Here is a 25,651-nt window from a genome sequence, read left to right on the forward strand (position 1 = left end):
GGAGGATAATAGCACTTCTATATCTCACAGGGGTGTTGAACGAACAAATACATTAAACATTTGAAAGGTGATAGGGGCTGTGTAAATATTATTGATAACTCTAGGGCTAAATCCTCCTAATCTTACTCATGTGAGCAATCCAACTCTTCTAGAAGAAAACTTCATACAGGGATAAAAACCTGTAGGCTTCTATAAAACTACTGTTCTAAAATCCTAGAAATTTGTAGTTGGCTATTGGTACCTTTTTTCTGCAGGATTTTTTGACCCATTCTGTAACAAGGAATATAATGCTTTATTGATTTCTAGAGGATGCTTAAAAAATAGAGACGTTACCATTTTCTATTAAATTCTATGAAGTTTTCCCATAAGGCCACTGATTACAGTGGGACTATTCATGTAACTAAGGTGAACAGGAGTCTGTCCTATGCTAGTAATATAGCCTTGGCTTTCTAGAGGCAGTGTTCGGAAAATGATTACTCTGTGTTACTGCTGACCTGCAGAGCTCCATAGGCCTCTTGGGCTTCATTGCTGTGGAAACTATTCAGAGTTCACATTAGGCATTCCATGCTGCCTCTGATTTCATCTCTGAGCCTGTAGCACTACTTGGTTTCATTCCCATATGATGACTATCATACAGACAGCTGCTGCTCATGACTATAGGACTCCTCTGAACATGTTTAGGAACTGCACTGGCAATTGTAAACCAGGCTGCATCAGACATCAGCCAGGGAAAGACTCATAGCCAAATGTGCCTCTTCCTCGCACATACTTTTCAAGGCAAATTCAGCCCAGCACGGAGGATCTGTCCAAAGTCCTCCACAATTCCACTGTACGTCTATGGAAAGAGGCCACAGCAGAGCAGCTGTGCAGGGATCTCCATGCCAACTCCATGCAGGTGAACACAAGTGGAAGCATTGGGCAGGAAGTGAGGGGCAGGAGTAAGCCAGAATAGCAGCTATAGGGGACCATGTAGCCCATTGCCCTGTCTCCGGGAGTGGATGAATTTCACCTTGACAGGCTTAGGATTTTGCTTCCTCAGCACCCTCCAGCTCACCTACATAAAACCGAGTTACTCTGACAGCGTGCAAGAGAAGTGAATTTCATTCTAATAGAGAAAATGAATGATGCACTTGACTAATATTCAAATCTTCCTAGCAGTCCCCTGAAAAAGATCAGATGATCAACCCAGGAAGAACTCCCAAAACTTTCTCCTCCTCCTTTTCCCCGCTACCCCAACCAACACTGAATCTCAATCTGCTATGAAGTTTGTAAACAGCTAGAAATATTACTCACCTCTACCCCACTCCATTAATCTAGCTAGAGATACCAACCATATATTTAGGATCTTCTGTATTCATTTAATCTATGAAAATGATTCCCTAAGCCTGTCCCCATTCTTCACCCTTTTTGGCAGGTGGTTCTCCAATCTTAAGCAGAAAAAGAAAAGTTTTTCTAAGAACACACTTTTGTGAACTTCTAATATGGAATTTTGTTATGTACTTTTCACAGCATTCTGTATCCTGATATTTTTGAAACATTTGTTTCAGAGCCTTGAATGAATATAATTTAGATGTATTTAAGCGTGGGAAAGTTGCTTTGATTGTGATAGATACAGTTAGAATTTGGGAAAATAGAACACTTGCACATGCATAAAATATGTCTAGATAACATTAGATCCAATGTATTATTTATTAATAATAGTATCATTAGGACTGTCCATCTTTTCTTTCAAATTGATTTATTGTGGTATCGATGAGGAACCAATCAGGTGCTTCAATTAAGGGATTATAAACAAGCACTCCTAGATGATAGCCCTTTTTTTCCTGCTATCTAAAGTAAACTAACCCCTGATTCAGCACAGTATTTAAACACATACTTTGCTGAATCAGGGCATCATTGTTTAAAATGACTTACTATTTTGCTTTGGAAAGTAACTTAACCTCTTGTTGGCTGATTTTATGCATCTTTATGCATCAGCTCTACCACAGCAGGCTGTTGAAGCTTAATTTAGTAATGCTTCAAAAAAGCAATTTGAAATCACCAGGTGGACCGTGGTATGCAAGAACAATAATTATTATGATAATTATTTTGCATAGAAAAGCCTTTGAATAGGTGAAGATAATAATGCCTTACAATGAGCCCATTTCAGATTGTGGCCCCATTTCTGCAAAGAGACCCACGCTGGTACAAGGATCTGCATTTCTGTCTGCAGGCTTGGGGCCAACACATATAGTATGATGTCTGTATACGGATCACTTCTTCACTGAAATGAAGCTGCCTTCAATTCTAAGCTATAATCTAGCTCAAACTTTACTACTGCAATAGAATTTTTTTCTACTACAATCATTGGTACTAGCCCAAAAAATAAAAGAGAGAGGAAATGAATAGCCTGGGATAGAGATGAGAATAATTAAGGCTACGTCTCTTTAAAATAGTGGTTGGAGTTAATATACATTACACTAAGATTCTATTGATCAGCCAGTGCATCAAAATTTAATTATGGAATTTCTTAGAATTAATAGATGATAAAGTAGTGCTTTCCAGATATACTGGCATATATTGTCATCTCTTTGATTTCCAAAGTGATGACTGAAATCAAGCATGCACTGCAGAATTTATCCTATTTTCAGTGCCCTATTAGAACTTAATACCATCTTTTAGGAGACAGAACTGTGCCTATAAGCTGCCTTAATTGCAGCATGTTTTGGTGTATTCTCTGCATGAATTCCGCTTGTGGGGTACAGTATTTGGTGACCAATCGTTCACGTTGTTTGCTACTTTGAAATCAAAACCTGAAGTCTTGACAATTGCAATGATGTGAAACCTGTGTGGTGATCAATTTATAACACTCAGTCCCCAAATGAGCAGGAGATCAGAGTGATTTTTAGGGTTTAGTGAATGTTGCAAAAATAAAATAAAAAATAAATTAAAAAATCTACAAACATTAAATTACATTTTTACACACGTCCACTAGCATTCAAGTTTACTGGCAAGAATGTTCACAGAAACATCTAAAAGATATACTCTAGTTCAAGCAGGAATTATTTCTGGGAAGTTCTGTGGCCTGTGGCATGCAGGAGGTCAGACTAGATGATCACAGTGATCCCTTCTGCCTTTATGATCTCTGAATCTATGAAAACCATGAATTTTAAATCAACACAGGAGAATATTCACAGAACCTAACCTCTGAATTTTTTAATGGGATATTTCTTGTTGCTGGTGTTTTGAAATATAGCCTCATCTGAAGAAGCAGAATAATTCCAATTACATGAGATGCACACTGCTAACACGGTGGCTGTGTGATTCTTTTATTTATTTTATTTTTAAAGAAGATCTAAGCGAAGAAGGAATATATGTATTGCAAATACACATGTACATCAACTCGTTTTTAATTAATTAACTATGCCTATTGGGTATAGTAAGGGCTGAAAAGAAAAATCCCAACACTTGACTGTAGGTGTAGCAGTTTTCACTCATTAAACATTTTAATTTAGCTTACCTCCCACTTGACAAGACATAATGAAGTGATATGAGGGTGATGCCACCCTGGATGTCATTTATCAGCATGTCTATTACTTGGAGAGATTTTCTAATTATCTGGAAATGTAATCGGTCTGAAGGTGCAGCCCAGATAATGGTTCATACAGTAAATTGTTCTAAAGGACTTGTTTGGAGGAAGGTCCTTGCATAGCGAAAGGCCAGACATTTAGCAAGAGGGTTTGTAAAATGTTGAGTTTTTGTATATGTTCTTAGAGACAGAACTGAAAAAGACATAGTATCCAAACTAGAAATATATCTACAAGGGCCTGATTCCCTTCTCACTCCAGTGTAATCCCACTGTCTTCAGCAGAGATACTCCTGATCTACACTGGTAGAAATGAGAATTAGGCCCCTGCACCTAATCTCATTGTTTGTTTATGCTGAGGACGCTTATGTCCATATCCTAGAAACATGTTTAAAATAATGTAAAATCTAGTGTTTTGTTCAAAGTGCAAGTTGAAATGAGATGTATATATTCAAACCAGATCACTGGAGGAGCTATGAATTGTAGCGTTCATCCAACAGACCAGCAGTGCTGCTCTGAAATGTAAGAATTTGTGGAAGGGGAAAGAAAAGAAGAGGGACTAATGAAGATCTGGGGAGATGACTTGGCTCTTCAGAAGGACTGGAAGATTTTCTATTTTATTGGGTAAGCCGTCAGAGAAGCTTAATCGTAAAGGTGAGGTTCAGGGCAAGTGAAGATGTGGAAGACCTCTGTACAGAAAGGAGAGCCCTGCTCTGGGCAGGTAAAGAGCACAACTAGAAGTTACTCTAAATGGCCATTACAGTCTCATTGCAACAAAGTTCTGTTCAGAAGCTCACGCAAGCCTTTTGGTGCTTGTATATTCTCTCCAACTGTCCCTGCAGTACAGAGCACAACATACACTTATTTGAAAATCCTTTCAGTTTGAGATTGAAAAGCAGTGGAAGACAACGAAGTTCCTGGGTAATAGGAATGCTGTTTGAGTATGCCTATGCTTGAACTTGTCTGTAACATTCCTTTGGAGCAAAGCACTCGGGTTCTACAATGGATGCCTAAAACCGATTCAGAGAACTAGTGCAATAGTGATGGATAGTTTAGTTTACTGTCTGTAGTTTGGGAAGAGTAGGGAAAGGTCAGAATTTTCCCTTGTGTAAGAGAACTTTAGTTATACTGGCAAGGAATTCATTTCACGCACATTCATTTTGAGAATAAAATTGTAGACAAAATGTAAATGCAGAATTTACTGTACGAGTTTCTAGAAGAACCTGCCAATCCCGTCTCCTTAAATACCCACAAATCTTCCATTGAGTTACTCAGCACTGTCTAAAAAGGTGTGTGTGTGTGTGTGTGTGTGTGTGTGTGTTTATAAAGATGAAGAGGATCCTCTTTTATGGCACTTTTGTAATAATTTACATAGCCAGATTACAGTCTAAACTTTGAATTTTCCCTTGGATTCTTTCTTTCCATTTACAGTATGTTTTTGATAATGTAAATGAATAAACACATTCATATCAGTACTAGGACTAGAAACATGTTCTTCAGGCTTTCAATAGTAATCTTTCAGATGTCCTGCATGATACTTCCTTGGGAAGCCATGCATCTTGATGAGACTCTAGAATCACTACCTTTGAGGTCTGAAATAACCAGGTCAGTCCCTATCTTTCTCTCAGCAGAGAGTGCTGCTAAATATCTACAGGGTAGGCCGATAAGGGAGAGAATCTGTGTGCTCTGTTCCTATGGCAATCAGGTTTTTACACATTGCTTATCATTGTAGTATCTATGTTCCAAATATAAGACAATCACAGTGACTAACATTCGTCACAGGTAGCTGATTCTCCCACACATGAAGAAAAACTAAATGTGATTTAAAAACAAACCCTAATGTGGTGGTGTTTGGGAAGACAATGTGGAAGAGGAATGTTTTGATTGGGACTCTATGGCCCCAGCGTTTAAGATTATTCCTGGCTCCTGTGGGAGTAAAATCGATAATCTTGAACCATCCCCCAAGAATGCCATTTCTTATGTACAAACAACTGTCATCTTGCAGTACCTCTCAAATTTACCCTGTGTTGAGGGGTGTCACTCATTTCAGCCCCAAGCTACCTACATTCCACATAAGTTTAGTGTAAAAAATAATTTACAACAGAAATAACTTGAATACCTCAGCTATGGAATACTTTATTGACAATAAATCAATGAACCCCACAGCACTTTACATTTCCTGCATAAATAGGGCTATTTTGGGGGGGATGTCCCTCCTTGAATCTTTGTCACATTGTGACACTGCTGAGCCTCAGTGGGATGAGAGGGATGGATTATGGATATTTTTAATGCCTGTGATGTTTAGCAACTTTACATATTGTGGGGCAGAATTCAGCCTGTCTTGATTAACTGACAGTATAGTAGGGAAGGTTGCAGACTGCAGGTATTGCTATTGCCATCTGTGTTTTTTATATAAGAAAAAAGGCTTCATCCTTTAAAGTTTTTAGCAGAAAGAAGTCCACACCACAGTGGTAAGAATTGCATTTTATTTGAATTTCCCCCAAAGCACGGGGATGTTCTTTCTTGAAGTTTTGTTTCAACCATCCGTAGAAATCTCTTGGGTCTCCAAGCTTTCCCAAAGCCCCGTAGATCATGAGCTTTGGTTCATGACCATCTTTACCTTTAAACGGTGTGGCAAACAAAAACAAAAGCTATGGAGACCGTTTTGAGCCATCTCTAAGTGTTAGAGAGAAATAAGAAACAAAAGATGTGGCAAATAACACAGCCTGAGGATCACAAAAATGCTAGTTATAAACTGAACCACAGAAAGTGATCTGGTGCATTAGTAAAGTGTGCAATTTACTACAGAAAGAAAACTTTAGTTTGTAAAATGCCATCAGAATTTTTCCATCTCAGAAAATAACTGAGATGTTTCAAGCAACTCTGACTCATGGCCAAAATCTGGAACAGCTTTTATACAAATACCAACAGCCATAGTGTGTCTGATTCACATTTAAGTCTAGATTTATGATATTCATTAGCATGAATATTTGTTGGACTTTCAGCCTGTCTGACAAGCTGAACTCTTAAATCATGTCAGTCATAAGGTCTAAATTTAGACTGATTCCTATTGAAGGTGTAAAGGCAGGTGGTGTTCCTTCTTCTCAAGGTTTGGGTTGACAGCCTTCTACAAATGAATGTTTCACGTGTGTGAAACATGAGGACAGACTTTGAATGCTGCAAGAAAGCAATCTTTAGATAACACTGGCAGCAATGTACTGAAGTCTTGTGGATTCTTCAGTTGCCCCCATTTGCCCTTACTCATAACATTTGTGATGATAAATAGAGAGGCTGAGGTAACTCCTCCATTAAATATCATCAACCCTGCAGTAGGTTTTGGAGGCTCCATAGCCAGGTGAAACATATTGTTCTTTTATTCTAAATTCCTATGCCGTAAAACCGCTGTGTACCCTCATTTCAGGTGTGATTCAGTGCCCGTTTAAGTCAATGGAAAAGCTTCCACTGACTTCAAGTAAATGGCCTCCTTTAAAAGTTTCTAAAGAAAATTATACATCCACTTCTATACACTTTTAAAATCACTTGATAACCATGTACAGTTTGGAAGTTGAAATTCATTTTCTAGGGAAACCAATAAAGTCTTGCAGCATGCTTCGGAAAGGGGTGTGTGTGTGTGTGTGTGTGTGTGTGTGTGTGTGAGCAAATCCTCAACTGATGCAAATCAGCATAGTTCCTGGAATTGGTCATGTAACTTTAATTTTAAAAATTGTGTATTCTTTGCAACATCAGGGAAAGCCCAAGTGTAAGTAATTGAATGAATACACCCATGTTTGTGCAAAATTAAGGTTGCACAGTAAGGTACACCAAAGTAATGAAATGTGAAAATTTCAGTTTTTGTATAGCTTTAGTTGTGGAAAAAGAGGATCAAGAGATTTGTTCAATGTCCAACAGAAAATGTGTCTCAAGTGTAAAATGGGGCAAATATTTTTCTTCTATAGCTGTGCTTTATAGAGATGAAAAAACATTATTATCATGATGCATACATCAGAGTTGAAGCAATATGCCTGATAAGCACTGTGGTATAGTGGATAAGACTTCAGAGGTCTAGAGTCTGTTCCCATCTCTGCTACAAATTTCCTTTGCAGAGGAAGTTTTAAAAAAAATGCAGGAATTTTGACCAAAAATTGCTAAAATGTATTTTTTTTACCAGCTATTACATTTTCAATATGGCAAGTGCCATAAATATCTCTGTGCCTGAGTTATCCCGCCCTGAAATAGGAGAAATGGTAAACTAAGTTAGTGGTGCAGCATATGATTTACTGGAGGCTTGATCCAGTGCTCAGTGAAATCAATGACAAAGCTTCTGTTGACTCAGTTGTGCAGATTAGGCTCTGCTTGCATATTTAATGCTCAATCCAAAACCCATTCAAGACTCCTATTAACTTCAGTGGGCTTTGGGTTGCGGTCTTAACATGAGTAGCAAATCTCTACTGTAAATGTATATGATTTTTCACGTGTTCATCACTGGGTCATTTCACAATCATTTCATCTAAACCAATATTACGTTACTACTCCTTAAAGAAAATTATTTCCATGGCAAATTGTAAAAAGTGACCTGAAATGGGGAAAGTGTAGGGTTTTTTTGTACTCGGTTCTTACAGAAAAACAGCTAAACACCTTAGAGACTAACAAATTTGGTGCCACAAATACTCCTGTTCTTTTTGCGGATACAGACTAACATGGCTGCTACTCTGAAAGCTAAACACCTTTAGCTTAAACTTTCCATAACAATTCACCTTTAGACTAAGCTGAAGAGGAGATGTTTCCTAAAGTAAAAGCACCTAAAATAATGGGTTAAAATGAAGAGACAAGGTGGGTGAGGTATATCTTTTATTGGCCCAAAAGAGACAAGCTTTTGAGCCACACAGAGCTCTTCAAGTCTGGGAAAGGGACTCCGAGTATCACAGCTAAATACAAGATGGAACAAATTGTTTAGCACAAGCAGTTAGCACATATTCTAAGAGACCGTTAACACATTTGCAGTTATAGTTAAAAAAGGGGGTGGGTGGGTTATAGATTGTGGTACTAAAACATAAATCCAGTGTCTCTGTTCAGTCCCTGATTTTTGGTGTCTAGCACATTTATGAATTTAAGTTCCCAGGCTCATCTTTTGAAAGTGTTGTGCAGGTTTCCTTTGAGAATGAGGACTGATAGGTCAGAAATAGAGTGATCACTTTCTGAAAAGTGCTTACCCATAGGTGATAAGGTGTTTTTGTTTTTTTATCATTTTCCTGCGTGAGTTCATTAGAGTGTAGTGATTGTCTGGTTTCACCCACATAGTTGTTATTGGGGTATTTAGTGCACTGGATGAGGTATAAAACATGTAGTGACAGGCATGTGTAGGATCCATGGATCTTGAAAGGTGTATTGTGGGGGGTGTTGATTGTTGTAGGAATGGAGATATTGTTTGTGGGTTTTCCATATGTTTTTCTGACAGGGTCTGAGGCTGCTTTGAGTTGGTGTGTCTTGATCTGTGGGGAGCTTGCTTCTGATGATGAGCTTGGAGACGTTTGGCTGTTGTTTGAAGGCCAAAAGTGGGGGTTCAGGATGGGGTCCCTATCAAGTATGGGTTGTACTTGTTTGACAATACCCTGTATGGGTTCCTGTGTGGGATGGTAGGTGACAACTAGGGGTGTGCGGTCTCTCTCACAAACATAAGTTGCTCCAATAAAAAATATTACTTCACCCACCTTGCCTATCTAATATCCTGGGACCTAAACAGCTACATGAAAACTGTTTTGTAACCTAAGTGGTATCTATAGCGGTTGCTATCCACTGGTGCCCATCACAGTAGGATCTTCGGTACCTGGTATAATTAAATCCTATTTTAAACATCAGTCCTTTAAGACTGATCACTTGAACATCATAATGTCTGTTAGTTGAGGTCTTTAAGTCTAGAAATAGTTAAGATCATGTTTAGCTGAGCTTAATGGTATTGTTTTTGTGTGCAACATTGTAGAATAATTTGGAAAGGGTCAAATTCTTCCCTTTGGTACACATACCCAACTCCCATTGAACTCAGCAGGAGTTCAGCACATATCTCGGCAGATTATGGCCCAGCATGTGTTCTGTGATTGACGACTTTAAAAGGAACAAGAAATCCTTTGACTAGAACTTTTTGAAAGATTGCTGTTTGCTATTTCTCTTCCAAACTCTGGTGAATTAAATGATGCTCTGTGTGTGTATAGACATGTAAAATACATAATATTTCATTGCAGAGAGTGTAAAAATAAAATGGGTCTTTCTTTGGTTGCTCTGATAGCTATAAGTGAGGTTAAAGGGCAGCCCATGGTGTGAAATTTATTTTCTCAATTACATCCTGTGCTCTGATGCAGATAAATAAGTGTTCTAAGTTATTCTTCCTCTGGGCTCCCCGTGAATCCTGTTCCCTCTCTTTCAGACTTTGAGGCCCTAATCCTGCATTTTGCTCCACACTGGAGAAGAGCTCCAGCCTTGCAGATCCTATTGCAATTTCAGAGCCTTTGCAGTGACCATCTTCATTTGCTGCCTAGGAGAGCATTAAACCCATTCTCAGCACTTTATAATAATAATAATAATTAATAATAAATTGTTAATAAAAGCATTATTGCTATTACTGTTGTTTATTGCTGTAGCACCTAGAAGCCCCAGTCATGGATCAGGTCCCTCTTCTGATAGGGGCTGTATGAACACAGACCAAAAAGATGGTCGATGGCCCAAACAGCTTACAATCCAATAATATCGATACTAATTACACAAGCAAAAACTAAGTTACAAAAGTGTTATTAAGGTTTCAAAGTCAAGCACTCAAAAGATAGAAATGCCAAATTAAGGTTGCCTGTGCAATTTTAAATTCAGCCTCCTTTGTGCGTATGCATTATAATAGTCTTTAATTACATGATCACATACCTTTTATTTCCCACAGAACCCCTGCCTCATTCAGTGCACAAGATGAACAGTGCTCATTTAATGAGTAGTTTCAATATTTTGTTTTCTCCTTGTTGTTCAGTGGGTGGGCCCATTCACTATTTCCTGCACACTATTCAAATTCTGCTCTGGAGACAGAATTATTAATTTCCTCGTGAGATTTTCTATGTTGCTCATCACTATGTATCTGGGTGCTTTACAACCAATCTAAATGCATTTTCACAATTCCCTATAAGGGGAGGTGATATTATCTTCATTCTACAGGTAAGGAGCTGAAGCACAGATTAAGGTAAAAAATTTCCACTAGTTCTGGATACACAATTTGAGATACCTAGAATCTCATTTTTTGGAGAACTTAGCATTATATAGCACTTCATATTTTCTAAACACAGCTCCTTTTGACTTCAGATGCAGTTGTGGGTGCTCAGCAACGGTACAAATCAGACCCCAGGATAGCAGTTGGGCACTCAGAAAGTGAGGAACACACAATTAGTGATCACCTATGAAAAGTTTGGTTTAAGTGCCTTGCCTAGCATCACATAGGAACTCAATTGCATTTTATGTTAACCTTTTGGTGATAGCTGGGTGTGCTGTGCAGGGTGTTACATTTGGTTTGGTTTGTTGTGAGGTTGATTTGTATTTCTTTTTTATATTTGCTATCATATTTTTATTTCTTTGTTTGCTGTTTGCATAGTTCTTGTGAGTGGTAGTTGATCTTGTTACCAATTTCTTAATTTAGCTTACGCTCCTATGAAAAATTAAAGGTGCAATTGATGAGTTAAAAGAATACCATTGACTTCTTTAGGGGCAATATTCATCTATTTAAAAACATTATAACATTATGTATTTTAAGTCTTCAAAATTCTAATACTATTTGGAATTTACTTCTGAATTAGTGAATATTCAAATAAAATAAGCACTATTTATACAGGGCCTAAGAAAAAAATGTTTTCAGGTTCTTATGTTCCATCTGGTGACTTGTCAGCAACAGTTGCCTAGCAAAGCCAATTTTCAAAGTTGTGCTGGAACCATTGTTAATTATGAGAACAAATAAGTAAAATATTGTTAATGTAAAGCTCTACTAGAAATACAGTAGTTGAATCAATCATTTCACGTAGGAAATTATACTTTATTTTCCTATTAGAAAAATTCAATTATATAAAAAATAAAATATTAAGGATGACATTCTTTCTTTTGAATTTTTCTTCTCTCTAAATTTCATTCTCACTTTAAATCTTTAACACAAATGTGATCATAAAGTTTTTTTAATAAATTTGATGCTGATTAACAACTTTAAAATCACAGGTTTCAGAGTGGTAGCCGTGTTAGTCTGTATCAGCAAAAAGAATGAGGAGTATTTGTGGCACCTTAGAGACTAACAAATTTATTTGGGCATAAGCTTCCATGGGATAAAACCCACTTCATTGGATGCATGCAGTGGAAAATACAGTAGGAAGATATATATACACAGAGAACATGAAAAAATGGGTGTTGCCATACCAACTATAATGATCACAATCATTTACACTTAAATACTGCCTTTTACTTAGATATCCAGTATTTTACAAACCGCTCTCCTTTGAGATATGTAAACATAATCATACTAAGCTTGCCAATTTTGGTTGGATGTGTGGCTGGAGGTTTAATCATATTACATAAGCTTTCATTAACGATTAATCTTTAATTCCTGGAGACTCCAGGACAATCCTAGAGGATTGGCAACCCTAAAACATACCCTTCTAAGAGATAAGTAAACTGAATCCTGTTGGGTCAAATTCTTCCCTGACATAAATCCAATGACTTCACTGTTTTCACCAGGAATTAATTTATCTGAGATTTTAAATAGTTTGTACTTGGTTGCATGGAGAGTGGTAGAGTGGGAAATAGAGTCCTGGTGTCCAGTCCCATGGTTTTAAGACTAGATTGCACTCTACCTTGTTTTGTTACTGCTTCACTGTTGTCTAATGTGCCCATGCCTATGACATACACTATCATGGAAATGAAAAGTCAGCTTTTTTGAAAAAAGTAATGTGGATTGGTTCAGGAGTAAGTGGAATGTGTAATACCCTAGTCTGAAAGTTGACTGGCTATGTGCAATTGTTTCTAAACAAAATATTTTCTCTATAATATCCCAGTACATAATCCTGCATTATAGACTAATGACCTGTGAAATTTCATTTTAAAAAATAAATCTCTTTTAGGGTTATATGACTACAAATATTTGTCTGAATTCCAAAAAGGACACTGCCAAGGTGGATGCATGCAAAATTTAACCAAGCTTGAAATGTCCATTTTTAATGTAAAAGTTCTCTGTGGTTATAAAATCGTTCATCTTCCTGAAATGCAAGCTGTTGCATTGCGTACTTTTCCACATTCCAGAAGTGATGTGCCAACAACAAAACCACGTTGTAGTTTGGCTTTCTTCTGTACATGTAATGCGACCATTTGTACTCATGTTACATGTTTTTTTCCTATGACACAAATATAAAGTTAGTATTGTAGGTCCAATTATAAATCACGACTCTGTTCCTTATATTTATTTTGTTGATCATGGATGCCATTCACTAGAAACTTGTTCTGCTTGCCCACGTTAGGCTTCTGTAGTATAGCATGCTGAGTCCACTTTTCCTTGAGCACGCTTAAACTGCAGCAAGGGAGGTCTAGGTTGGACATTAGGAAAAAGTTCCTAACTGTCAGGGTGGTTAAACACTGGAATAAATTGCCTAGGGAGGTTGTGGAATCTCCATCTCTGGAGATATTTAAGAGTAGGTTAGATAAATGTCTATCAGGGATGGTCTAGACAGTATTTGGTCCTGCCATGCGGGCAGGGGACTGGACTTGATGACCTCTCGAGGTCCCTTCCAGTCCTAGAATCTATGAATCTATTAACATGCCAACAATATTCATGGCTGTGGTTCTCAGTGTTACATGGGATGTTTTGACAGGAATACGAAGTGTATTGAATATGGCTCAGGCTGTAACTGATGGAAAGTATAAAAGGTCTATCTTATATCCGACCTATAACATATTACATACATGCACACATGTAACCGAGAGCAGCAGCTGGCATATTGGTGATGTATCAGCATAACTGAGAATAGAAAGTGACCTAATGGATGAAAGCTCCATGTCATCAGGGCTTTGTGCAAACTGCTCTAGCCCAGAGGCTTGAAGATTGGCTGCTGCCACTTGCACCCCCCAGAAGGAGATTCTGTGGCTTCATCCATCCCAAAGCTAGGACTTTTGGGGGGTTTCCTCTATCCTTCTCACTGAGCATGTGAGGCATGCATTAGCCCACTCCTTACAAGTCTTGTCTGGTCACAGTGCTCCTGTGCAGGCCCATCGCAGGATTCAGGTGAAGCAGAGAGGTGAATTACACCAAATGGGTAAGGTAAAGCTAGAGATATGGAACACTTCCATTCAGGGTTAAGGTGCTGTTATAAATTAATATACTCAAGATGACTGTATTACAGAATATTGGTAACGTTAGCAATAACCAGGGCCGGCTCCAGGCACAAGCTTACCAAGCAGGTGCTTGGGGCGGCCACTTCCAAGAGGGGCGGCACGTCCAGCTGTTCGGCGGCAATTCGGCGGACGGTCCCTCACTCCTGCTTGGAGCGAAGGACCTCCCGCCGAATTGCAGCTGCAGATCGCGATCGTGGCTTTTTTGTTTGTTTGTTTGGCTGCTTGGGGCGACCAAAACCCTGGAGCCGGCCCTGGCAATAACATCTAGAGGACTCAATGCTAATGACTCCATAATAGTTGTTAACTTTATTAGTAATTTGTGAAGGCCAGTTATAGTACAGGACATTTCCTTAAGGTTTCAATGGAGGAATAAGTTGTAAGGCATAGTTACAGCCTGTTACTTATACCAGTTTTCCATTCATTTTCAATGGAGTTACCTCTTATTTACCTCAGTGTTAGTGGGAGTAGAATCAGGTTCTTAATGTCTATTATTGCATATGTCCTACAGGGAAACCAGTAAAAATGGACATTAACTAGCAAATTCCACATTATAAAAGACATTCCTGCCCATCATTTATATAGGGCAATCATTCTGATTTCCAAATTTGTCTTCAGATATGAGGTTATCTCTATTTATTAGAGTAATGGTACCTTGGAGAGTTAGTTTGATGTTGAAGGTTGCCTGCAGAACAGATTAGAGGAGAGGCTTATTCAGTCATTACAATTAAGCCACAAATGGTTTGGGTCCTGACTATCTGAGGGATTGTCTCTCTTTCCCCGGGTTATAGCACAGCCTGAGCACACAGTTTCTCTGGACTAGAAAGTTGGGGTCTTTGAGTAGAACTGGCATCCCCCCTCTTGGTCTGAAAGAGATGTTTTTGTTAATTTTGAATAGAAACTTGAAAGCATTCTTCTGTATCTTACCATGTGGAGTGGAGTGAGGATTTTAAGGTAGGGGCCGAAAGGTCTTATTATTTATGGTGACTTTAGATTGATATATAAATTCTACTATGCAGTTACGTTATGGGATATGGTGGTGTTATTTGTGATGGGATGTATTCCTTACACTGGCCCTGAGAGTGTGGAATTAGGCCAGGTGAGCCCAATCAGCCAATTAAGTGCAAATAGGGGAAATGTAGGCTGAGTGGAGGGAGTTAATTAGAAGGAAGCTCACCTGTGATGGAAAAGGTGGGGCTTCTATAATGCCAGAAGGCTGGAAAAAGTGGGAGGGGACGGGCAGGGAGGAAGCCTGCAGTTTCTCTCCCTGAGGTAAGGGAGACAGAAGGGGTGATGGGAACCCCTCAGAAAAGGGCTAGGACCTCATAAGGAAGGGTTTAACTCAATGGTGGGCAGCTCGCAGGCCGCCAGGGTAATCCACTGGTGGGCTGCAAGACAGTTTGTTTACATTGAACATCTGCAGGCATGGCCGCCCGCAGCTCCCAGTGGCCACAGTTCGCCATTCCCGGACAATGGGAGTTGCGGGAAGCGGCGGCCAGCATGTCCTTGGAAGGGGAAATTACAGTGTGACCTGGCCAAAGGGCTAAGTCATGAAGCAGCCATACTGTCATTCTGTGCGCAGAAGAACAGAGATGTTGGAAGACCAGAAAGAGGGCGCTGACCTGGGCGGCACTAATCCCCCAAATCATGAGGAAGGGGTGCCACCCAGCAATGAGCAGAGCATCCCGTGACAGGATTATATTATAAAGTGGTTTGGTTGTCAGATCCTTAGTATTTTGAATTAATTATATTCACTCCTCAGTTTGTTATTAGTATGTCTAGAGCTCAAAGGGGTATTCTATTAAATTTTAAACAGAGCTATAAATCATATGAGTTAGCTTCTTTGACATACAAGAAGAATTGGTCTTCAGACCCCCTGCACTGCTGATATTTATAGCTGTGTCTATATCAACTGTGGATTACAGGAAAGTAATGTCTCTAACATTACCCTGGAGAGTATTGATGTCCTAAATGTCTGTACAGTACTTGATCTCAAGGGAGCAGGATACATCAGTGTCATACTTGTCTCCTCCTTCCTGTCCTACATGTAGGTATGTATTCTTGCCAAAAGAAGAGCAGAAGCAACTACACAGATTAAAGTTTCTTTGTATTTTATATATGTGTGTGTTACGTAACTCTGAATGTCATTACGGAATAATATATTTGAAATACCTGACACCAGTAACAGATGCTGTTATGTCATTGTATCCTGTCCGGACTGTGCCATTTACAGATGAAGAAGGTATATAGGCAATAGGAAGAATTTTGACAGCATTCACAGAATTTATGGATATGTAGTCTGTGACTATAATTTCTACTATATATGCTGGATTCACAAACATATGAGGAGCGAATATTTTGATGTCAGCATTTCGCCAGCTGCTGAAATATTGTTTACATAAATTATGGCTGCTTATTTGAGACGATAAGCATGCTGCATTTTTTAAATTAAATCACTTTTAATAATTGCTATCAGTTCTTAATAATGTTGAGTGTTCTGTGACTACCCTTTGAAGGTTTGTTTAATGACTTCTTCAGAAATACAAGAAATCTGTCACAAGATACTTCTGAATTAATATAATGAAAGCACCATTGAAACAAGATTTTGATGCTTGTCCAGCATGAGAGTTGCATGCCATGAAAATTATAGTTGCTGTATTCTACATGCTGCATGTCATGCCAGACTGAAGTATGTGAAGACCTGGATTGACCAAAGGTTGAATAGGAAAGACTAAAAACTGAAAGAGATTTTAAGAAAGAGAAGGTGTAGAAATCATCCAGTTGGCTACTTTCTCACAGAAAACGTATTATGTTGTTATATGAAGAGACAAAGGAGAATCAGCAAATCTAAACCAGTATTCAATTTCTACATCATCTAGAATTGCTCATACAAGAAACCTTCTTCCTCACTGTTTTGTTTTCCATTCTTCTGTGTTCCAGTTTTGTCCTATTCAAAAGAATTGCATGAAATGGATAGGAGGATCATGTCCTTCCTACTTTTCTGTGGGAATCACAATGATGTACAGCTGAGAATATAGTGGGAGGTGAGATTAAACTTTCTGTCAACACCTGCAGATAAATCTTTTGGAAGCGACTCATACTCTTGGTCCATAAATAGCTACTGTGTTTTCTCCTTCTCCTGCTGTACTTAGATATTCCTTTTCAAATCCAATGGGACAATAATGCACTCTCCTTTAACCATGTTTTGTCTTTAAATTTGAGCTGTCAAGTGTGGTGAGAGTGCAGGAAATAGTTGGTGCAGGACCAGGAATATATCTCTAACTGGAAAAACAAAAACAGCTGGGTGATAGAAACAACAATAGATTCAAGATCACAATGGGAGTGGGCTTTATGTTTTGCTTCTATTTTTGCATCTTATGGCAGCATGGAGAGTTGTAGTGGCTTCTCATTTTATACCTGAAATTTGAGCCCATCTGTTGGTTCTCTATCATGTCAATCCTTACTCTTCTGAGATTCTCCAGGGACATCTTAATGCTCTTTAGCTGTGGATTCAAGAGTATCATCTCTCAGCAGACACACAAATGTATGATGTTGAAGCTACCGAAGGAAAAAAAATAGTTATCTGTAACACTCTAATGGCTTTTGTTTTTTCCAGGTATATTTAACAATAATAGTTGCGGGAGGCAGAGCATGTAAGTGAATTTACTTCTGGAGCCATATGTACAGCAGGATACAACATTCTGCTTAGCTACTTCAGAGGGCATGAAAGGGGAGAGCATCTGCAAGACTGATGCTGAAGATGGGGTTGGAGGTAAGAGTGCTTGGCTATCACTTGCCCTTACCCCAACTGACTGAGTGATTAGGATATCTTCACAGACACTGGATTTGGAAAGCAAAAAATGGGCCCAGATTACCTCTTTGTTACTGGAGTGTTACACTGGTTTTACTCCATAGAAACCGAGTAAACTGCAGTAATTCAGAGGTTACTCAGGCCCGATGGTTGTTAGACTAATGAATGTTAAGGATACTTTCTGTATTATCTTTTGGCTCCATAGTTCACGTTAGTAACAAGATAAATTGCACAGAAGTTTGGTGAGTAGAACTTTTACAATACCCATGTTTAGATCTCTTTTAACATAGCTTTTCGTTCTTTTTTCTATGAGGGGCTTTTGACCTAGTTCTTGAGATCTCTACCACTTTTCTTCCCTTTCAGCTCTTATGTAAGGCTTTGTGATTAGCAACCTTTATCTGGAGAAGTCTGGTTGAGGTTCTATTCAATGGCTGTCAACAATGCTCTGTAACTGGCTATAGAATACATGAGTTATTTATATGAGGCAGTCTCTCACATAATGTTTAGGGTTGCATCTTTTCCCCTAAGCCCTGTGGTTTCAAACGCAATGTTTAAAAGCCACATTTTCTATGTGACAGCACATAGCAACGTGACATAACTGTAGGGTCAGCCCCAGCTTTGATTATTTTGAATGTATCTTGCTTGCTAGAGAAATAAAAAAACCCCAAAGTTTCAAAAACACTTTTTGATATTGCATGTTCCATCAGTGTCACCTTTTCAAATGTCCTCCTTATTTAGCTGTCATTAACTTTTTCCTGGTTTCACTATCAGTCTCTTGACTATGGCTTGAATAAGTGTTTGAGGTGGTCTTCCTCTTGGTTGCCTATGCAGCTTTCCATGTAACCTTGCCCTTCTTTCAACCAGACTCCAGCGTCTTCTCAACCTTTGTGCTCTTTCACATCACTCTTAAAGTAGCCCAGCCTGACTGTAGTGATGAACTTTGGATGCCTCTTGATTACTTTGGCATATGTACATTACATCACTCAGTATTGTGCAGTGGCTGATATCAAAAGCAGTCCTGTCTGTTACAGAAGGGAACTGCATTTCTTCATCTTCTGTCAAAGAATTTCTGACCATTCCTGTAGGAGGCTTCAATATGGAAGCAGCACCACCTTCATCTTCCCTCTTTAACTGAGGTAGCAGTCAGCATCATCCAGGGCTTTAGTAGAAGCAAAGAAGGAGATTCAAGTTGGACTCTCTGTCCATATGCTTCACTCCCCTAATATCACAGAAGGGAGGAGTAACGTGAGGATTGTGTATGAAATTTTAAAATGTGAAAAGGAAGTGTATCATGACAGTCCACACAATCAATACCAATATTATACATACTTAAATTCTATTGATTTTTACTGTGCATGGAAGGTATTAACAGCAGTGAGAATAAACCAAAAGCAAAAAGCAAACAGCCTCCTTTCTCACATGCTCACCAAAAACTATTCAGAGTAATAGCCTAAAATACTGCAGTAACATTATTATAAATTGTCTTCAAGTTCCCCTTTCTGAGGTCCCTTTTTCCATCTTCCTTCAAATTTTCTTCTCTGCCTAAACTGCCAAAAATGGACCAATTGTTGTTTATTATATAGGAGATTTCTTTTTAAAGTAATAGATTACATGGTAGTTTGTTGTATACGGAGTCCTCAGATATTAATAGAGAGTTTATTATATAGCCACCTACAGCTGCTGGTTGTAACCTTGTGAGCTGATTGTTAAAATGATAATTTTGCTCCATTTAGAAAAATCTGACAGGTTCATACATGGACTCCCTGTTTCCTTTGCTGCTGCCCAGGGCTTATTGTTGTGTTCTAGAAGTGCTCTGCATGTTCAAAGATTGTTTGAGAATTTTTTTACAGTCGTACAGTAGCAATTTTAATGGGATGGTATAATTTGCTTTTAAGTAAATGAATGACTTTATGTAATAACTTCAATGTGACTCATTAAACTTGAATTCCCAAATGTCCATTTATCGGACTATAGTGTGATGGAGATTGAAGTGAAAGAGAAAGAGCTGATTGGCCAGCTGGGCTCTCAAGTGTTCAGAGTCAGGGGATGGACTTCCCTTCCCATCCTGCCTAGGGAAACTTTCTATAAAACTCCTTAGCTTCTGGCTGAGAGAGTTGCATGAGGAGTAGTCATTTGAAAACAGTCTGGGCCTACTGGAGTTGTTATTCCTTGTTGTTTGTTTCGGTGTTTTCTTTTGTTGTTGTTGGAAAAAATATATACCTGGGCATTATTTTTGTAAAACACTTCCGAACTGGGTGTTGCTGCTTATTGGACAACCTTGCTGCTGCGTTGTGCAACATAGTCATTATTCAAGTTGCGTTCCTATCTGCACATTAATGCCCAGAAACCTCTTCTAGCTTGCACCTGTTTGAGCGGTATAGGTATCTGAGTTCTGAAAACAAAACAAAAGTTTTGTGTACGCTGTTATGATCACTGAGTTATTTTCTAAGTTGTGCTTTGTTACCAACAGTTTGTGCAGTGCTTTGTGCAATAATTTCCATCTCTTGCTTGAGAATTACTTAAAATAAAAGGTCCATGCCACTCAACTCTTACAGTATATATAGTTTTAGACGAACTTACCATAAAATTGTATTAAAAAGAACAATTTTTTAGGCTGTGTATATATATGAAGAATTCATTGTTCTGCAGAGGCTTCTGCCAATTTAAAATAGGTATGGAATGGAAAGTTTATTCCAAAGATATGTCAATTTCCTTTGAGTGGATTTTTAAATCTTCTTTTAGCATAAGTAATTACTGTGATTGCATGTGCGAGTCCAGAAATTACACATGCAAATTGTATGCATACACTTTTGTATGCACAAGTTGCACATGCACAACTCTACAAATCTGGGGCTTATAGTATGCATATGTGTTGGGTATATAATGTATAGATAAGAAATGGCTATTTTGATCTATAAATAAACATATGCTCACTGCAAGTTCTTCTCAGGTTTTCAGCCCTTTATTTACCTTCATATTACGAATGCAACTTTGTTTTATGGATTTTTGCTCAGCCTCCTTCCATAGATAATTTTGCTACTAAAGGTTTTCTTCCCCCTTCTGTGTTTCCACGCATATGCTTCTAGCATTTAATATGTTTAATCAGTATTGTTTGTGTTCAGAGTTTCAATTCCAAGATCACTTCCCTTGGCTTGCCTTTCTGTTGCATTACTAATTTGGTTATGTAGCTCAGCTCAGCTAAGGCCACTTAAAAGCATTTTCCTTGTCAGTGTCTGGAAATGTAATCTGGTCTGTAATCAATGAGTGGAGAGTGGAATGATAAAAAAGAACAGTAGGTAAATCTTCAAAACCTGGAACCTATTTCACCTTGCTGAATTATTTGCAAGGAACTGGATGTTGCTAGTCTAGATTTGAAGTATAATTGAGCTTTACACCGGAGAATATCTTAATCATAATGTGTAGGTTGGCAGAACAGAGCTTTGCAGTTTGATACTTTACAGTTTGGCAGCCTGTATGGGGGAGGGAAATTGCACAAATGTTGAAAATGTATATGGAGGAATTTTATATTTGCTGGTCTCAGGTACAACTGAGTGAATGATTCATTGCAAATAAGTTTCGGGACATATTTAGACTCTCTTTCTGGTAATGGAATACCCATAGGAAGACAGTGATCTCCTTGGCTGTCCTCATTATACAACATTTACTCAATTATGTTTTATTGTCACACTGTGGATTGATTGTGAGCAGTTTGTGTGTTTGGTTCAAGTTGGGTTGATCATACGTTAAATCTTTGTGTTTCCCCCACACAACATAGGCTGCATTCACTGCAGAAATGACCTAAAAAAAACTTAGGAGATTTTGTCTACAACCCCTGTGCCCAATGTTAACTATTATTAATCCTGTTTTTTTACAGTGGTGCCTACAAACCAACCAAAACCAAGGCCATACTGTGCTAGGCACCATACAAACAGAGAGAAAGGAGACAGTCCCTGACCTGAAGCCCTTACAGTCTAAATAGACAAGACAGAGACAGGACAGGGGAAAAGGATAGAAAATGTAAGCAGAATCCACTGCACATAATTTACAGGATGTATTTAGACTCAGTTTGTGCTACTGTGGGCCTGATCCTCGGGTGCAGTGAGTTTATCCTAGGTGCAGCTGGGCAGAATGTAAGGTTAAAAATACTCCTTTCTGTACCCTGATCTTGGGTTGATTTGGGACCTAAATGGCTCTGAGTAATTGAGAGCACCCTGGGAGGTAACAACTTTTGGGAAATCCTTGGTTGATCTTTTAGGGCAGCTTTCTGTTGTCTTTGTGTTTTCTCAGCCCAAGGCTGAGAATCTGGCCATGTGAGTGGGAGTGAGAAGCAATTCATTAACCCAATCAAGTTCTTACCACAATCCAAGGTGGAATTCTGCCATGTGTTTTTATTAATTATTATTATTATTATCAGAAAACAAAACAAAAACAAATCTTTTCTACAGCAGAAATGGTGAATTTTGTCCTCTGCCTCATTCATGTGTTTTCCAAAAGCTCACTAACAGTGTGACTTTTCACATACCCGATCTAAAAGTGGAAATTGATGTGAGCTAGAGCTTGTAATTCTGTCAGTACCATTCAAATTAAGGATGATGGTAAAAATAATTTCTTCACATAAACCTCCACCCTAAATGATTAAAGATCACTGAATTTTTTATGAGGACTTGTTTGGGGCTGGAGGGGTCTTTAAAAGCCTGCATATTTATTCTTCCATATTGCCACTGAGAGTCAGTTCCTTGTGAGACCCAGATACCACAACCAAGTCCATATAGAGCTCCACTAATTTCAGTGGGACTCTAAGTAAGTACCATGGGTCTGACTGCACATAGTTCATCATAAGACTGGGATCTTTGTAACTGCAGAAGGATCTTCAAGCTGAGGTTGGAAGAAGGTGTCATATAGTAAGTAATTGAACAAGTGAACTGTGATATTACAGCTGTTCAAAAAGTAATATTTTGCAATGCCATACCATTATATCATCAAAGTATCCCGGAACACTTAACAGCCAGTAATTACATTTTGCAAAACCCTGGTGAGACTGATAAGTATAACAACACATATTACAGCTGGACAAATTGAATCATGTGGGTGTTTCTTGCCAAAGGTAAAACAACAAGATAGTGGCAGACTTGGGGAATAAAACTGAGGAGTCCTGGCTCCTAATATTGTACTTTGTTTACCCCTCAGACATCATTGTCCCATATTTATTACTGGCATATGTTGTGTCAGTTCAGAACAACTGCACTTGTATTCCCCCTCTATAGTCCAGCAAGGGCACCTACTCACAGACTTCTAGCTCCCTGGCTGTAACCTCTCTTGGGTGGAGACATACGCCTCTCTCCCTCATGACCAGGGTATTTTCAGGATGCACAGTTCCCTGATTATACTCTGAATTCACCAGCAAAAGTCAAATTGCCTACGTAAACCTACTATGTCATTCTCCTTAGAGATGGTGAATGATGCAATTGTCACAATTATAAGTTACCACTTGCAATCCTATGCAATCCTGTTTTATTCTTGGGGTATAAGCATTACAGAGAAAACATAATACAAATAATAGAAGAACCTACACAAAAGCTAATAAGCTTACCAGAGCTCACCCCACTTGCTCCATCATGGGCTCTGGCAGGTGACTCCTTCAAAAGGGGTCTCTTTTGTAGTCACAAGTTCATAACAGCGTTAGCTTGGAACTAGTATGCAGTCTTATGGGGCCTCAGTAAGCCAAGTCCTGCCAACCCTATAGTGTCTGCTATATTGTTGAACACATTCTTCTGAAGTTCACATTATCTCCCAAAGATTGTATTAATCCTTCTTCCTACTAAGAAAGTTCCCACAAAAGCATACACGTTTATACTTTCAATACAATGGACCCCAAAGATATTAAATGTAATTCAGTAAGGTATATTAACTGAATTCATAAGGTTTCCCAGGATATTGTCATATCTGTCACAAATGTGTCCAGCTGTGTATACTTTTGTACATGAGGAATGGTGTGTCTCTCTCTCTCTCTCTCACACATACACACACACACACACACACACACAACTATATAGTTATATAGTTTAGGGACAGGTAGATAATATTCCCTGAATAAAGTATACAAGAAATGTAATAAATATTATTCAAATTGGATTAATATTTTTGACTAGCCCTACTTTTGTTTCTTTACTTTTTGACTTAAATTATGATTTAAAAAAAATCCAATAAATAACTATTTTTGTAGTCCCATTGTCAATCACATTATTTATCACAATTTGCTGTGACAGAAAGAAACAATGGCTAAGGTACTATACTTGTACTCAGACTATTCGGTTCAATTTCAGGCTCTACTACAGAGTTCCTGTATGACCTTGGGAAAATCATTTAATCTCTCTGTAAAAAGCAACAGAGGGTCCTGTGGCACCTTTAAGACTAACAGAAGTATTGGGAGCATAAGCTTTCGTGGGTAAGAACCTCACTTCTTCAGATGGGTGCAAATCAGATCAGGATTAAACAAAGACAGTGAATGGCTATCCGACTACAGAAGCAGTTTCTCTTCCCTTGGTGTTCACATCTCAACTGCTAGCAGAGCACCTCACCCTCCCTGATTGAACTAACCTCGTTATCTCCATACTGATTTATACCTGCCTCTGGAGATTTCCATTACTTGCATCTGAAGAAGTGAAGTTCTTACCCACGAAAGCTTATGCTCCCAATACTTCTGTTAGTCTTAAAGGTGCCACAGGACCCTCTGTTACTTTTTACAGATTCAGACTAACACGGCTACCCCTCTGATACTAATCTCTCTGTGCCTCTGTTCTCTACCTGTAAAATGGGGATAATATTTAGAGTGTAAGGTCTTTGGTGCAGGATGTGTGCACCACCTAACACAAAGGGACCCTAATTCCATTGCTAATGTAATACAAATAAGAAATAATAAAACATTTAAAATAATTATTCTTGAAGCATAGCTGCTTATTTCCTTGTTGGTATTGGTGACTGCACTAGTTCATTTGACTGTATAAATTTGGAATCTTTAAGCTAAGGTTCTGCATTTTGATGGCAATCGATGGATTTTGAAAGACTCATTAATTCCTACAGGAAGAAAAGAGAAGTGCATAGTAAATGCATGCATACTGTGCTTCTTCAGGTTGCATTTACAGGAGGCATGTTAACTGAATTCTCCTGAGCTTCCTTTAGTTTGATTCTTTCCTTTCTTTAGCTGGCTATGTCTTTCAATGAGAGACTGGTATATGAAAGGCAGAATGTAACATCAGCTTTAAAATACCATCAGTGCATTGTTTTAATATGCTTTCTTCATTCAAAGACTCCAACGTTTTCATCATACAAAGTCCAGCCTCTCTCTCTCGGAGATGGATCTCTGTTGATTGTACTGCCATGTCTGTGGTTAAGACTAGTTTGCCTTTGTGAATTCTTTGAATGGTCACAGTGTCAAGGGTTGAAGATTTTTTTTTTCATTTAAAAATGCAATAAAAAAAATGAAATCATAACCACACTCTTCAAAATCCTAGCCCTGGCTAACTATCTTCATTTCTTTAATGCTGCATGAAGTGGATTGACTTGTATTCAGCACCCAGAGAATTCTGTTCCTCACCATCCTTCTCTTTGTGTGTGTGCGTTTGTGTTTGTTTTTATGTGCAGGGCAGGAGAGAATTGGAAAAGATTCCCATTATGAACAAGAGGGGAAAGTTCAGTTTGTGATTGATGCTGTGTATGCCATGGCTCATGCCCTCCATCACATGAACAAGGATCTTTGTGCCGATTACCCTGGGATCTGTCCGGAGATGGAACAAGCAGGAGGCAAGAAATTGCTGAAGTATATACGCAATGTTAACTTTAATGGTGAGTCCAAAGCAATGTGTATCGAAAGCACTTCAGAGAGCATAAGA

At 38.6% G+C, this 25,651-nt stretch overlaps 1 protein-coding gene across 1 annotated transcript in view; it reads left to right on the plus strand.

The window, feature by feature from the left end:
- Positions 1–25,651, plus strand: part of GRM7 (glutamate metabotropic receptor 7) — a gene marked incomplete in the record, with an annotated part of 535,789 nt that overhangs the window by 321,189 nt on the left and 188,949 nt on the right. The window contains 1 exon segment of the mRNA XM_034776365.1: positions 25,404–25,604. Coding sequence (XP_034632256.1) covers positions 25,404–25,604 — 201 coding nt within the window.

The sequence above is a fragment of the Trachemys scripta genome, chromosome 7 (genome assembly GCF_013100865.1).
Source record: "Trachemys scripta elegans isolate TJP31775 chromosome 7, CAS_Tse_1.0, whole genome shotgun sequence".
Lineage (NCBI taxonomy): Eukaryota > Metazoa > Chordata > Testudines > Emydidae > Trachemys > Trachemys scripta.